This window comes from Somniosus microcephalus, chromosome 13, assembly GCF_052327205.1.
Source record: "Somniosus microcephalus isolate GS21.2 chromosome 13, FLI_Smic_1.0, whole genome shotgun sequence".
NCBI classification, from domain to species: Eukaryota; Metazoa; Chordata; class Chondrichthyes; order Squaliformes; family Somniosidae; genus Somniosus; species Somniosus microcephalus.
Window position 1 is genome coordinate 43,269,874 of NC_140999.1, and position 16,072 is coordinate 43,285,945.

Sequence of the window (16,072 nt, forward strand, 5' to 3'; positions counted from 1 at the left end):
TGGAGCCGGTCTGATACCCCCAAGCCTGTGAAGGGCAAGATGCATGTAAATAGCAGGCATGGTCATTGTAAATGAAGAAAGTGTTTCATTACACAAAATGTGGTTCCTTCAAACATGATAAAGCTATGGCAACAAAGCAAAACTAATACACTGACACATAACTGCCTCTCACACCCGGGAGACTGTCCAAAACATAAATCACAATACGACCATCTTCCTTGGCCTTGATTCCACTGCGCCAACCAAACCATCCAATGCCCCATCAGTGAGGCATTCCGCCCTCTGCCTCACCTTTTCCATGTCTTGCTAGGCTGGTGTGCCACAGGTAGGCTCCCACCGCTTTGAAGGCCTACAAGGCAGTGAGTGTGTCTGGTGATGCCAATTGACCTGCCCCTTTAAGAGCTGGCCGGCACCAGTGTGTCTCAGGGAAAGTGATTATTGACAGCACCTTCGCTGTGCCCCGCCGCTGCGAAATTGGGTTGCGCCGCCGGGTTAGCGCCTTAAGAGTAGCGTGCAGCGCCTGATTTAGTGCCACAATCACCTTTAGGGGCGCTGCAACCCAATATCGTGCTAGGTGACGCTAAATTGCGCCTGGTGCTAAACTTTGCGCATCCAAGGACTAGCGCCCCAAACGTGGCTATACCGAATTTCTAGGCCGAAGTGTCTAAGTCTGGAGTGACTGATGATTATAGCAGGCAAAGGCTTATGGGTTTGTCTGTTGCAATTTAAGGAGGCATTAACTTGTTTATCATGTCAGCCGTGGCTCAGTGGGTAGCACTCTCGCCTCTGAGTCAGAAGGTTGTGGGGTTCAAGTCCCACTCCAGAGACTTGAGCACAAAAATCTAGGCTGACACTCCAGTGCAGTACTGAGGGAGTGCTGCACTGTCAGAGGTGCTGTCTTTTGGATGAGATGTTAAACCGAGGCCCCATCTGCTCTCTCAGGTAGAGGTCGAAGATCCCATGACACTCTTTCGAAGAAGAGCAGGGGAGTTATCCCTGATTTTCTGGCCAATATTTATCCCTCAATCATTATCACTAAAACAGATTATCTGGCCATTATCACATTGCTGTTTGTGGGAGCTTGCTGTGCGCAAACTGGCTGCTGCGTTTCCTACATTACAACAGTGACTACACTTCAAAAAGTACTTCATTAGCTGTAAAGTGCTTTGGGATGTCCTGAGGTTGTGAAAAGCGCTATATAAATGCAAGTCTTTCTTTATCTTAAATAATAATATCACCTTCAATAGTTTTGAGATCTAGACACTGTAATTCTATCTAGTCAGCCAGATTCTCCCATCCTGTGTCTCTTTTTAAATTTTATTTTTTATATCACATCTTTTTTCTTTCTAACACACAACTAACTTAGAAATGTTTTACTTTCCTTCTTAAAATGTTTAGAGGTGCCTCCAGATTGGTAGAGTCCACGTCTGTGGAGGTTATGCTGTGGTTTACAACCTGCAAGTCCGACTGACTGTCCAGTTCTGACCGGCATGCTACAGGAAGGATACGTAGCTGGAGAGGGTGCAAAGAGCAATGAGACTGAATCCAGTGTAAAGGGGATCAGGAAGCTCTAGTCTAGAGAGATGTTGGTTAAGGTGCAGGTCACATCGAGGGGTGCAGAATATCAAATGATAGCGATAGGTAAACCCAGGATAATCCGGGTAACCCTTGGAAGTAGGACACGAACTGAAATTAGAGAAAAATAAGCTTCAATCATCTATCAGAAAAAGTTTCTTCACTCAAAGATTGCAGAATGTTTGGAATAATGTTTGGAATAATGAGCCAAACAGAGAAATAGAGGCTTATTCAAACTACAATTCGATGCTGGGGTAGGAGGGTCAACGTACAAAGGGATGAGCTATGATGGGAGAGTTAAGCTACTGGAACAATGGGCTTTGATTGGAGAGTTATTGTACGAGAGGGATGGGCTTCAATGAAAGGATTAGTATATGAGCGGGATGGGCTTCAGTGGGAGTAAAGTACCAGCGGGATGGGCTTCAATGGGCCTAATGACCTTTTTCTCATCTTTGCGACCTTTAATATGTTTGTGTTCCTCTGGAATCACGCTCTTTATTTTGGAAGTGGTAGCAGATTTTGAAGAACTTGGTTTTGATTGGCTTCAATTGGGCTTTAAATGCAAATTTGTTTTTAGTCAACTGAAAGCCGAGACTTCAAAGATTCATGTGGTCACATCATAGATGTGTCTTTGCGTATCATAACAGGGAGAGGCTCTGCTGAGGGTCTGGCATTGCCTGGATGTGTAAACTGAAGGCACTAAAACTGGACTATGATAAACAAATAACAGAAGATATTGTTTTTGAAGGTTAGGGGCATTGTGTTCATCAAAGTGGAGAATGGCAGTGCTGGGTGGTCCTACTTTTGCCTCACTGTCGGCATCAAGCACTCCCAGCTCAGGTCCAGCAGATGCTAGATGCAGGGTAAGGCTTCCTGGCTATCACACTCAATCACTTGACAAACAAACACTTTCCCTTTTATGCTCAAGAGATTCAGTAGGTTTAAGTTTGTTTCGGTTTTTCCCTCTATTTCTCCCCTCCTCACCAAAGATGCTGAGTGTTGCTGGGGTACAATTCCTCAGGCACCAGCAGTCCTCCCTTGAAAGGAAGAACTTGCATTTATATAGTACCTTTCACTACCCCAGGATATCCAAAAGCACCTTACAGCCAATGACATACTTTTGAAATGTAGGAAACATGGCAGTCAATTTGCACACAGCAAGCTCCCACAAACCAAATGACCAGATCATCTGATTTAGGTGTTGGTTGAGGAATAAATATTGGCCAGGACACCAGGAGAACTCCCCTGTCCTTCCTCAAATATTGCCTAGGAATCTTTTACGTTGACCTGAGAGGGCAGAGGTGGCCTTGGTTTAAATGTCTCATCTGAAAGCTGGCACCTCCGACAATGCACCACTCCCTCAGTACTGCGCTGATGTGCCAACCTAGATTCTCTGGAGTTGGGCTTCAACCCACAACCTTCTGATTCAGAGGCGAGGGAGACATCACTGAGCCACAGCAGTCCTCCCTTACTTTGTAAGTGGTCATTCTTGTGGGTGTCGGCAGGATGATAAACCATGAAGGGCATTGCTGCCAAGCGGAGTCCTCTCCTTACCTGATGCCCACATGCATACAATTCCAGCAGGGATTCCCCGAACAGTGATCAAGAGCGGGGTTCCTGGCTGATTTCCCTCTCCTTAGCCTAGGGGCACTGAGGCCAAACATCTCCCCCTCCCTACCCGGATGTGATCAACTAACTTGAGCACAGAACCGTGGACCTTCTAGGGACCTGGGGGCCTCAGTATCCATTCGCCGCTGAGGCATAAGGGCAGGTTGTAAGTTGCTGTTGGAGACCTCGATGCCTGCATTGTAAGACTAGCTTCGTGTAAGAGGACAGTGAGGAAATGCAGGCCATACTTTACATGGAAAGGAGTCAAGAGAAAACTCGTTGATTTAACTGAACGGTCCTCCATGGTTACATCCAACTGACTGCCAGAAAGAGTATGACCAATTGGCGACCTCAATATTCAAACAGGCAAAGGTGTATTTATTTCCCTCTTATCAATTTTGAATCCAGATGAATGGAGTCACGACTGCTGACCGTGGGAACTATTGCTGTCACGTGTTCAATCTTCATCACGAGATCTGGAGCAAAGTCGTTGCTGTGGAGATCGGTACGTTCAACACAATTATCTGTCCTTCTGGAGACTTTTTTCTTCTCAGTTTAATCCCCTCATCTCCTAAAGACACTGACTCATACTGAGGTACAGATTTACGGCTGCTATCTACGCCTGGTACCTCTCCAGTGAGGGCTAGCCAGCCTTCCTGTTGAGGCTCATCTTATCCTCACCTGACATTCACAAACACGAACAGACGAACAATGACGGACAGGTAAAGACCCTCCGATCCATCCAGCCTGTCCCACAGAATTGCGATACCTTGTGTATCACAATATATACACGCCACCCCACCCGAAACCATGGGATCTCCTGGGAGAGGCAAAAAAAAACAGATTAAAAACCCAGGCCAATTTGGGGGGAAAAAATCTGGGAAATTCCTCTCCGACCTATCTAGGCGATGAAAACTAGTCCAGGAGATCACACTGGCCCTGAATTCCCTGCAGTAACTACCTTCTGTAAGAGGTGATCTCCGCCCCAGCCAGAAACAGGTTCAGCTCTCGGTCGAAGGAATTCAGCGAATCAGCATCCACCGCATGAGGCAGCAGGGGTCACTGGATAAACACAGGAGCCCTGGATGTTTTTTTCTTTCCCTAGTCTAGGGGCATTGATGTAAGAAATCACACAACAACATTGAGGCTAACTGCAGCAATCCCTACTGCTGACCTGTCTAAGCCTAGCTAATTGCAGTGTTTATGCTACGGGACTAGCACCCTAGAGCGTGAGAGTTCAGATCCCACCATGGCATGTTGTGAAATTCAATTCAATACAAATATGATCATTAGTGGGCTGACACCAGTAAGCATGATTGTTGAAAAAACCCAACTGGTTCGCCAATGCCCATCAGCAAAGGGAGTCTGCCACCCGTCCCCAGTCTGACCACTAGGTCATTGACTCTTAATGCCCTCTAGTACAGCCTAGCAAATCACTCATGTTGTAAACAATTGTTGCCAAGTTCAATAATAAACACCATCGTCACACTGGTTCAAGGAGAAGGCCCACCGCCACCTTCTCATGGCAACCAGGGCCTTGCCCACATCCTGAGAACAAATTAAAAAACAACCCTGCACAGACTGGAGAATCGAGCCTGGCACCTTTGGGTTCTGTGTGGCTCAGTTCAACATTAGGCGCTGCACTTACTGGGGGAATATAGGAGCTTCAACTTTGATTGACAAAGATAGAATCTCTTTTGGTATCTACTTAGCACCTGAGTGAAATGCGGAGCATTCCTGTTGCGATCTGTTCCAGTTGCTGCTTTTCCTTTTCTGCATCACACTGTCAGTGTTTATTTCAGGATTTTTTATTGTAACAAAGCTGCACTGTTGTCACGGTTACCGCTGTTACATGTCCATACTTCTTTATCCTTTAAGGACCCAACACCTCCTTCAATGAGGCATTCCTCGTGGGCTCTGATGAAGGTAAAGTTTTCAGAATGACTTAGCTCATCCAGAACTCTGTTGCCCGTATCCTATCTGGCATCAAGTCCCGACCACCCAAACCCTCCGTGCTCGCTGACCTACATTGTCTCCCAGGGCATCTAATTTAAATTTTTTACCCTCATGTATAAATTCCTTCATGGCCTCACCCTTCCCTATCTCTGGTTCTTGCTCCAGCCCTTCAAACCTCCAAAAACTCTGCGTTCCTCCAACTCTGGAGGAATCTCTCATCTCCTTCACCCTACCATTGGAGGCCGCAGCTTTAGCCGTCTAGGCCCTAAACTCTGGAATTCCCTCCCTAAACCTCCGCAGCTCCCTCTCCTGCTTAAAACCCAGCACTTTGACCAAGTTTTTAATCACGCATCCTGATATCTTTCTTTGGCTTGACATCTATTTTTGTTTGAATACACTTCTGTGAAGTGCTTTTGATTGTTCTTGGTATTGGGTTTGTATTTACTGGGAGCGATCTTGGTTCAGTGAGGGTCTGAGCCCCGGTCAGTGAGGCTCTGGGCCCCGGTCAGTGAGGGTCTGGGCCCTGGTCGGTCTGAACTCGGGTCAGTGAGGGCCTGGGCCCCGGTCAGTGAGGGCCTGGGCCCCGGTCAGTGAAGGCCTGTTTTGTTTGCTCTCCCCAGTGAAAGCTCAGTTGACTTTGTGCTGTGTTTTCTCACAGACTCCAGCCCAGGACCACAACTGAAGGTTGTTCATCATCTGGCAGATTTCTACGGTAATCAGTTTTCGAATCAGTTTTGTATTTTTTTCCAAAAAGGCGCTGACTCTTGCTGGGCTACAGGTTCCATAGCCACTGGCTGCTGATTGTTGTGTGACCCGAGACAGTGTGTGTCAGCAGAATATTCGAACCTGCCGTCCACATGCCCACTCAGCAGTGGGTCACTGGGTTATGGTTTGAGTCATGCTGCCTGGGCAGTCCCTGGAGACTGGCTACACTGGGGCCAGCCTCAGGCTAGATGGATGAAATATTGGGATAATACGAGGGAAAATAAGGAAAGGGTTACCTAACACCGCCATCCACCCCTCCCCACCCATATAAATACAGGAACCAAATAAAAGAAAGACTTGCATTTATATAGCGCCGGTCAGCCAATTAAGTACTTCTTTTTGAGGTGTAGTCACTGTTGTAATGTGGGAAACGCGGCAGCCACTTTGCGCACAGCCAGCTCCCACAAACAGCAAAGTGATAATGACCTGATAATCTGTTTTTAGTGATGTTGATTGAGGGATAAATATTGGCCAGGTCACCGGGGAGAACTCCCCTGCTCTTCTTCGAAATAGTGACGTGGGATCTTTTACGTCCACCTTAGAGAGCAGACGGGCCCTCGGTTTAACATCTCATCTGAAAGACGGTACCTCCGACAGTGCAGCACTCCCTCAGTACTGCACTGGAGTGTCAGCCTAGATTTTTGTGCTCAAGTCTCTGGAGTGGGACTATATGACTTTATTCTTTTATATTCATTAGCAATTCACAATGAGCTTTACTAACATCAGAAAGCAGATTCTTCACGTGCTTAAATGTAACAATCCTGACCTGAGTGGCATAGGGAGACTTGTGGGGACTGGGTAACCCACAATGTTCCCTCTAACTTTTATTTTAGGTGCGTGGTCTCTTTAAGTCTGCGGCCGCGCATGCGCAGTATCTTTTCCAGCGTCACAGCTGGTGGGTGGCTTGTGCAGGACCTCCCGATCACTGCGTGGCCGCGCAACTTAGGGGGGGACGTTGGTAACCCAGTGGGTTAGACGCTGGCCCTTTTTCATTAGGGACCTTGGTTCACAATCTCGTCCAAACTGAGGGGACCTTTCCCACATGAAATGAATTTGGCCAGCCTCAACCTGCATTTAGTGGACCTGGACCCACAGCTTAAAAACTGCCCCCAATTCGCACAAGGCGACTGAGAAGTGGAAAAAATTACATGGATGCACTTCCTGAGCTTGGGGCCGAGATATATTGTTCGGAAGTGTAGCAGGTACTTCACTCTGAACTCTGATCCATGCTATACCTGACCTGGAAATGCTTGATGCTGACACCGAAAGCCTGAAGTGTTCTATTGCTGACCTTGATCAGCCTGACATTTTCAGGCAATACAGAGGAGACTTGCAATGCTGCTCCCAAATGCTCACACACTCCTTGTTTCTTTCAGCAACGGACAAGGTGGCCCTGCTAATGGGGAACATGAATTATTTACACCACAAGCAGCTGAAGGCTCCAATGGTGGATGTACACGAGCTCACAAACCTCCTCCGACAGCTTGACTTCAAGGTTGTGTCCCTGCTCGACCTCACCAGACTCGAGATGCACAGGGCTGTCAACGAATTCCTGCTGCTTCTTGACAAGGGAGTGTATGGTACCTACACGTTAACTTTTTCAACCCAGATACAAACGGGATCCCTCCCCCCACTCTTCTGGTTCCTCCCCTCCTCTCCTGAAGCTGGCACAGTTCAACGGGCTCCGGCAGTCATCTGCCAGCTCTTCATTCCTTGAGTGTTGCCAGGGTATTTGACCGTGTTCGGGGCATCGCAGTCAAACCTGATCATGTTCTCAACCAGTGTTCACCCACTCACGTCTCAGCAGGAGTTACCGGATAAACAATCAGGAGCAGGAAACCGGCCTGATTCTCCGCTCGCTAATCTGAGATCAATTGGAGCACCACTCAGTGCAGCTCGAGTTCAGATCAGCGAATTTAGCACATTCTGAGGATTGAACCTCAAAGCCAGTGCTGAGCACAGAGTATGTTGGGGCGGGGAGTTGGGTGTGAGGCAGGGTGTGTTGGGGGGAGTTGGGTGTGTTGGGGGGGTTGGGTGTGAGGCAGGGTGTGTTGGGGGGGGTTGGGTGTGAGGCAGGGTGTGTTGGGGGGGGTTGGGTGTGAGGCAGGGTGTGTTTGGGGGGGTTGGGTGTGTTGGGGGGGTTGGGTGTGAGGCTGGGTGTGTTGGGGGGTTGGGTGTGAGGCAGGCTGTGAGGGGGGGTTGGGTGTGAGGCAGGGTGTGTTGGGTGTGAGGCAGGGTGTGTGGGGGGTTGGGTGTGAGGCAGGGTGTATGGGGGGTTGGGTGTGAGGCAGGGTGTGTTGGGGGGGGGTTGGGTGTGAGGCAGGGTGTGTTGGGTGTGAGGCAGGGTGTGTGGGGGGTTGGGTGAGAGGCAGGGTGTATGGGGGGGTTGGGTGTGAGGCAGGTTATGTGGGGGGGTTGGGTGTGAGGCAGGGTGTGTTGGGGAGTTGGGTGTGAGGCAGGGTGTGTTGGGTGTGAGGCAGGGTGTGTTGGGGGGGGAGTTGGCTGTGAGTGGGGGGAGTTGGGTGTGAGACAGGGTGTGTTGGGAGGGTTGGGTGTGAGGCAGGGTGTGTTGGGGGGGTTGGGGGGAGTTGGGTGTGAGGCTGGGGGGGTTGGGGGGAGTTGGGTGTGAGGCAGGGTGTGTTGGGGGGAGTTGGGTGTGTTGGGAGTTGGGTGTGAGGCAGGGTGTGTTGGGGGGGTTGGGGGGAGTTGGGTGTGAGGCAGGGTGTGTTGGGGGGGGAGTTGGCTGTGAGTGGGGGGAGTTGGGTGTGAGACAGGGTGTGTTGGGAGGGTTGGGTGTGAGGCAGGGGGAGTTGGGTGTGAGGCAGGGTGTGTTGGGGGGGTTGGGGGGAGTTGGGTGTGAGGCAGGGTGTGTTGGGGGGAGTTGGGTGTGTTGGGAGTTGGGTGTGAGGCAGGGTGTGTTGGGGGGAGTTGGGTGTGAGGCAGGGTGTGTTGGGGGGAGTTGGGTGTGAGGCAGGGTGTGTTGGGGGGAGTTGGGTGTGAGGCAGGGTGTGTTGGGGGGAGTTGGGTGTGAGGCAGGGTGTGTTGGGGGGAGTTGGGTGTGAGGCAGGGTGTGTTGGGGGGAGTTGGGTGTGAGGCAGGGTGTGTTGGGGGGAGTTGGGTGTGAGGCAGGGTGTGTTGGGGGGGGAGTTGGGTGTGAGGCAGGGTGTGTTGGGGGGGAATTGGGTGTGAGGCAGGGTGTGTTGGGGGGGAGTTGGGTGTGAGGCAGGGTGTGTTGGGGGGGAGTTGGGTGTGAGGCAGGGTGTGTTGGGGGGGAGTTGGGTGTGAGGCAGGGTGTGTTGGGGGGGAGTTGGGTGTGAGGCATGGTGGGGGGGGTGGGGAGTTGGGTGTGAGGTTGGGTGTGAGGCAGGGTGGGTTGGGGTTGGGTGTGAGGCAGGGTGTGTTGGGGGGAGCTGGGTGTGAGGCAGGGTGTGTTGGTGGGGTTGGGTGTGAGGCAGGGTGTGTTGGGGGGAGTTGGGTGTGAGGCAGGGTGTGTTGGGAGTTGCGTGTGAGGTTGGGTGTGAGGCAGGGTGTGTTGGGGGGAGTTGGGTGTGAGGCAGGGTGTGTTGGGGGGAGTTGGGTGTGAGGCAGGGTGGGGGGGGGAGTTGGGTGTGAGGCAGGGTGGGGGGGGGAGTTGGGTGTGAGGCAGGGTGTGTTGGGGGGGTTGGGTGTGAGGCAGGGTGTGTTGGGGGGTTGGGTGTGAGGCAGGGTGTGTTGGGGGGAGTTGGGTGTGAGGCAGGGTGTGTTGGGGTGAGTTGGGTGTGAGGCAGGGTGTGTTGGGGGGTTGGGTGTGAGGCAGGGTGTGTTGGGGGTTGGGTGTGAGGCAGGGTGTGTTGGGGGGTTGGGTGTGAGGCAGGGTGTGTTGGGGGGAGTTGGGTGTGAGGCAGGGTGTGTTGGGGGGAGTTGGGTGTGAGGCAGGGTGTGTTGGGGGGAGTTGGGTGTGAGGCAGGGTTTGTTGGGGGGAGTTGGGTGTGAGGCAGGGTGTGTTGGGTGTGAGGCAGGGTGTGTTGGGGGGAGTTGGGTGTGAGGCAGGGTGTGTTGGGGGGAGTTGGGTGTGAGGCAGGGTGTGTTGGGGGGGCAGTTGGGTGTGAGGCAGGGTGTGTTGGGGGGGGGGAGTTGGGGGCGGGGGAGTTGGGTGTGAGGCAGGGTGTGTTGGGAGTTGGGTGTGAGGCAGGGTGTGTTGGGGGGGGAGTTGGGTGTGAGGCAGGGTGTGTTGGGGGGGGGGAGTTGGGTGTGAGGCAGGGTGGGGGGGTTGGGTGTGAGGCAGGGTGGGGGGGTTGGGTGTGAGGCAGGGTGGGGGGGTTGGGTGTGAGGCAGGGTGTGTTGGGGGGAGTTGGGGGGGGTGGCAGGGTGTGATGGGGGGGTTGGGTGTGAGGCAGGGTGTGTTGGGGTTGGGAGTTGGGGGGGGTTTGGGTATGAGGCAGGGTTTGTTTGGGGGGCGGGGGTTGGGTGTGTTGGGGGGTTTGGGTGTGAGGCAGGGGGAGTTGGGGGAGTTGGGTGTGTTGGGGGGGTTGGGTGTGAGGCAGGGTGTGTTGGGTGTGAGGCAGGGTGTGTTGGGGGGACTTGGGTGTGAGGCAGGGTGTGTTGGGGGGAGTTGGTTGTGAGGCAGGGTGTGTTGGGGGGGGAATTGGGTGTGAGGCAGGATGTGTTGGGGGGTAGTTGGGTGTGAGGCAGGGGGTAGTTGGGTGTGAGGCAGGGGGAGTTGGGTGTGAGGCAGGGTGTGTTGGGGGGGGGAGTTGGGTGTGAGGCAGGGTGTGTTGGGGGGGGAGTTGGGTGTGAGGCAGGGTGTGTTGGGGGGGGAGTTGGGTGTGAGGCAGGGTGTGTTGGGAGTTGGGTGTGAGGCAGGGTGTGTTGGGGGGAGTTGGGTGTGAGGCAGGGTGTGTTGGGGGGAGTTGGGTGTGAGGCAGGGTGGGGGGGGGAGTTGGGTGTGAGGCAGGGTGTGTTGGGGGGAGTTGGGTGTGAGGCAGGGTGTGTTGGGGGGAGTTGGGTGTGAGGCAGGGTGTGTTGGGGGGAGTTGGGTGTGAGGCAGGGTGTGTTGGGGGGAGTTGGGTGTGAGGCAGGGTGTGTTGGGGGGAGTTGGGTGTGAGGCAGGGTGTGTTGGGTGTGAGGCAGGGTGTGTTGGGGGGTTGGGTGTGAGGCAGGGTGTGTTGGGGGGTTGGGTGTGAGGCAGGGTGTGTTGGGGGGAGTTGGGTGTGTTGGGGTGAGTTGGGTGTGAGGCAGGGTGCGTTGGGGGGTTGGGTGTGAGGCAGGGTGCGTTGGGGGGAGTTGGGTGTGAGGCAGGGTGTGTTGGGGGGAGTTGGGTGTGTTGGGGGGAGTTGGGTGTGAGGCAGGGTGTGTTGGGGGGAGTTGGGTGTGAGGCAGGGTGTGTTGGGGGGGGAGTTGGGTGTGAGGCAGGGTGTGTGGGGGGGGGGGGGAGTTGGGTGTGAGGCAGGGTGTGTTGGGGGGGAGTTGGGTGTGAGGCAGGGTGTGTTGGGGGGGAGTTGGGTGTGAGGCAGGGTGTGTTGGGGGGGGGAGTTCGGTGTGAGGCAGGGTGTGTTGGGGGGAGATGGGTGTGTTGGGGGGTTGGGTGTGAGGCATGGTGGGGGGGCAGTTGGGGAGTTGGGTGTGAGGCAGGGTGTGTTGGGTTGGGTGTGAGGCAGGGGGTGTTGGGGGGAGCTGGGTGTGAGGCAGGGTGTGTTGGTGGGGTTGGGTGTGAGGCAGGGTGTGTTGGGGGGAGTTGGGGGGGGTGGTTGGGTGTGAGGCAGGGTGTGTTGGGGGGAGTTGGGTGTGAGGCAGGGTGTGTTGGGGGGGTTGGGTGTGAGGCAGGGTGTGTTGGGGGTGGTTGGGTGTGAGGCAGGGTGTGTTGGGGGGAGTTGGGTGTGAGGCAGGGTGGTGGGGGGAGTTGGGTGTGAGGCAGGGTAGGGGGGGAGTTGGGTGTGAGGCAGGGTGGGGGGGGAGTTGGGTGTGAGGCAGGGTGTGTTGGGTGTGAGGCAGGGTGTGTTGGGGGGTTGGGTGTGAGGGAGGGTGTGTTGGGGGGTTGGGTGAGGCAGGGTGTGTTGGGGGGAGTTGGGGTGAGTTGGGTGTGAGGCAGGGTGTGTGGGGGGGTTGGGGGGGTTGGGAGTTGGGGGGGGTTTGGGTATGAGGCAGGGTGTGTTTGGGGGGCGGGGGTTGGGTGTGTTGGGGGGTTTGGGTGTGAGGCAGGGGGAGTTGGGTGTGAGGCAGGGTGTGTTGGGGGGAGTTGGGTGTGTTGGGGGGAGTTGGGTGTGAGGCAGGGTGTGTTGGGGGGAGTTGGGTGTGAGGCAGGGTGTGTTGGGGGAGTTGGGTGTGAGGCAGGGTGTGTTGGGGGGAGTTGGGTGTGAGGCAAGGTGTGTTGGGGGGGGAGTTGGGTGTGAGGCAGGGTGTGTTGGGGGGGAGTTGGGTGTGAGGCCGGGTGTGTTGGGGGGGTTGGGTGTGAGGCAAGGTGTGTTGGGGGGGGAGTTGGGTGTGAGGCAGGGTGTGTTGGGGGGGAGTTGGGTGTGAGGCAAGGTGTGTTGGGGGGGGAGTTGGGTGTGAGGCAGGGTGTGTTGGGGGGGAGTTGGGTGTGAGGCCGGGTGTGTTGGGGGGGTTGGGTGTGAGGCAGGGTGTGTTGGGAGGGGGCATTGGGTGTGAGGCAGGGTGTGTTGGGGGGGCTCGGTGTGAGGCAGGGTGTGTTGCGGGCGTTGGGTGTGAGGCAGGGTGGGTTGGGTGTGTGGCAGGGTGGGGGGGCCAGTTGGGTGTGAGGCAGGGTGTGTTGGGGGGGAGTTGGGTGTGAGGCAGGGTGTGTTGGGGGGGGGGGGAGTTGGGTGTGAGGCAGGGTGTGTTGGGGGGGGTTGGGGGTTGGGTGTGAGGCAGTGTGTGTTGGCGGGGGGAGTTGGGTGTGAGGTAGGGTGTGTTGGGGGGGTTGGGTGTGAGGTTGGGGGGGTTGGGTGTGAGGCAGGGTGTGTTGGGTGTGAGGCAGGGTGTGTTGGGGGGAGTTGGGTGTGAGGCAGGGGGTGTTGAGGGGAGTTGGGTGTGAGGCAGGGTGGGGGGGTAGTTGGGTGTGAGGCAGGGTGTGTTGGGGGAGTTGGGTGTGTTGGGGGAGTTGGGTGTGAGGCAGGGTGCGTTGGGGGGGTTGGGTGTGAGGCAGGGTGCGTTGGGGGGGTTGGGTGTGAAGCAGGGTGTGTTGGGGGGAGTTGGGTGTGAGCCAGGGTGTGTTGGGGGGCGGGTTGGGTGTGAGGCAGGGGGAGTTGGGTGTGAGGCAGGGTGTGTTGGGGGAGTTGGGTGTGTTGGGAGTTGGGTGTGAGGCAGGGTGTGTTTGGGGGGGGGAGTTGGGTGTGAGGCAGGGTGTGTTGGGGGGAGTTGGGTGTGAGGCAGGGTGTGTTGGGGGGAGTTGGGTGTGAGGCAGGGTGGGGGGGGAGTTGGGTGTGAGGCAGGGTCTGTTGGGGGGAGTTGGGGGGGTTGGCTGTGAGGCAGGGTGTGTTGGGGGGTTGGGTGTGAGGCAGGGTGTGTTGGGGGGAGTTGGGTGTGAGGCAGGGTGTGTTGGGGTGAGTTGGGTGTGAGGCAGGGTGTGTTGGGGGGTTGGGTGTGAGGCAGGGTGTGTTGGGGGGAGTTGGGTATGAGGCAGGGTGTGTTTTGGGGGGAGTTGGGTGTGAGGCAGGGTGTGTTGGGGGGGAGTTGGGTGTGAGGCAGGGTGTGTTGGGGGGGGGGGGAGTTGGGTGTGAGGCAGGGTGTGTTGGGGGGGGGAGTTGGGTGTGAGGCAGGGTGTGTTGGGAGTTGGGTGTGAGGCAGGGTGTGTTGGGGGGAGTTGGGTGTGAGGCAGGGTGTGTTGGGGGGAGTTGGGTGTGAGGCAGGGTGGGGGGGGAGTTGGGTGTGAGGCAGGGTGTGTTGGGGGGAGTTGGGTGTGAGGCAGGGTGGGGGGGGTTGGGTGTGAGGCAGGGTGTGTTGGGGGGTTGGGTGTGAGGCAGGGTGTGTTGGGGGGAGTTGGGTGTGTTGGGGTGAGTTGGGTGTGAGGCAGGGTGTGTTGGGGGGTTGGGGGGTTGGGTGTGAGGCAGGGTGCGTTGGGGGGAGTTGGGTGTGAGGCAGGGTGTGTTGGGGGGAGTTGGGTGTGTTGGGGGGAGTTGGGTGTGAGGCAGGGTGTGTTGGGGGGAGTTGGGTGTGTTGGGGGGAGTTGGGTGTGTTGGGGGGAGTTGGGTGTGTTGGGGGGAGTTGGGTGTGAGGCAGGGTGTGTTGGGGGGAGTTGGGTGTGAGGCAGGGTGTGTTGGGGGGGAGTTGGGTGTGAGGCAGGGTGTGTTGGGGGGGGAGTTGGGTGTGAGGCAGGGTGTGTTGGGGGGGAGTTGGGTGTGAGGCAGGGTGTGTGGGGGGGGGAGTTGGGTGTGAGGCAGGGTGTGTTGGGGGGGGAGTTCGGTGTGAGGCAGGGTGTGTTGGGGGGGAGTTGGGTGTGTTGGGGGGCTGGGTGTGAGGCATGGTGGGGGGGGCAGTTGGGGAGTTGGGTGTGAGGCAGGGTGTGTTGGGGGGTTGGGTGTGAGGCAGGGTGTGTTGGGGGGTTGAGTGTGAGGCAGGGGGTGTTGGGGGGAGCTGGGTGTGAGGCAGGGTGTGTTGGGGGGAGCTGGGTGTGAGGCAGGGTGTGTTGGTGGGGTTGGGTGTGGGGCAGGGTGTGTTGGGGTGGTTGGTTGGTTGTGAGGCAGGGTGGGGGTGTTGGGTGTGAGGCAGGGTGGGGGTGTTGGGTGTGAGGCAGGGTGGGGGTGTTGGGTGTGAGGCAGGGTGGGGGGGTGGGGTGTGAGGCAGGGTGTGTTGGGTGTGAGGCAGGGTGTGTTGGGGGGAGTTGGGTGTGAGGCAGGGTGTGTTGGGGGGGTTGGGTGTGGGGCAGGGTGTGTTGGGGGGGTTGGGTGTGAGGCAGGGTGTGTTGGGGGGACTTGGGTGTGAGGCAGGGTGTGTTGGGGGGGGAGTTGGGTGTGAGGCAGGATGTGTTGGGGGGGAGTTGGGTGTGAGGCGGTGTGTTGGGGGGAGTTGGGTGTGAGGCAGGGTGGGGGGGGAGTTGGGTGTGAGGCAGGGTGTGTTGGGGGGAGTTGGGTGTGAGGCAGGGTGTGTTGGGGGGTTGGGTGTGAGGCAGGGTGTGTTTGGGGGTTGGGGGGAGTTGGGTGTGAGGCAGGGTGTGTTGGGGTGAGTTGGGTGTGAGGCAGGGTGTGTTGGGGGGTTGGGGGGGGTTGGGTGTGAGGCAGGGTGTGTTGGGGGGGTTGGGAGTTGGGGGGGGTTGGGGGGAGTTGGGTGTGAGGCAGGGTGTGTTGGGGGGGTTGGGTGTGAGGCGGGGGGAGTTGGGTGTGAGGCAGGGTCGGGGGGTGAGTTGGGTGTGAGGCAGGGTGTGTTGGGGGGAGTTGGGTGTGAGGCAGGGTGTGTTGGGAGTTAGGTGTGAGGCAGGGTGTGTTGGGGGGAGTTGGGTGTGTTGGGGGGGTTGGCTGTGAGGCAGGGTGTGTTGGGGGGAGTTGGGTGTGAGGCAGGGTGTGTTGGGGGGAGTTGGGTGTGAGGCAGGGTGTGTTGGGGTGAGTTGGGGGGTTGGGTGTGAGGCAGGGTGTGTTGGGGGGAGTTGGGTGTGAGGCAGGGTGTGTTGGGGGGTTGGGGGGGGTTGGGTGTGAGGCAGGGTGTGTTGGGGGGGTTGGGAGTTGGGGGTTGGGTGTGAGGCAGGGTGTGTTGGGGGGTTGGGGGGAGTTGGGTGTGAGGCAGGGTGTGTTGGGGGGGTTGGGTGTGAGGCAGGGTGTGTTGGGGGGAGTTGGGTGTGAGGCAGGGTCGGGGGGTGAGTTGGGTGTGAGGCAGGGTGTGTTGGGGGGAGTTGGGTGTGAGGCAGGGTGTGTTGGGAGTTAGGTGTGAGGCAGGGTGTGTTGGGGGGAGTTGGGGGGGTTGGCTGTGAGGCAGGGTGTGTTGGGGGGAGTTGGGTGTGAGGCAGGGTGTGTTGGGGGGAGTTGGGTGTGAGGCAGGGTGTGTTGGGGTGAGTTGGGTGTGAGGCAGGGTGTGTTGGGGGGTTGGGTGTGAGGCAGGGTGTGTTGGGGGGAGTTGGGTGTGAGGCAGGGTGTGTTGCGGGGGGGGAGTTGGGTGTGAGGCAGGGTGGGTTTGGGGGGGGGGAGTTGGTTGTGAGGCAGGGTGTGTTGGGGGGGGGGAGTTGGGTGTGAGGCAGGGTGTGTGGGGACTTGGGTGTGAGGCAGGG

The 16,072-nt window shown here is 56.8% G+C and overlaps 1 protein-coding gene across 1 annotated transcript in view; it reads left to right on the plus strand.

Annotated features, from left to right (window-relative positions):
* malt2 (MALT paracaspase 2) overlaps window positions 1-16,072 on the plus strand; it is a 92,744-nt gene that overhangs the window by 19,972 nt on the left and 56,700 nt on the right. The window contains exons 6-9 of the mRNA XM_086004842.1: window positions 3,592-3,688; window positions 5,062-5,109; window positions 5,798-5,851; window positions 7,281-7,484. Coding sequence (XP_085860968.1) covers window positions 3,592-3,688; window positions 5,062-5,109; window positions 5,798-5,851; window positions 7,281-7,484 — 403 coding nt within the window. The remainder of the gene's footprint in view (window positions 1-3,591; window positions 3,689-5,061; window positions 5,110-5,797; window positions 5,852-7,280; window positions 7,485-16,072) is intronic.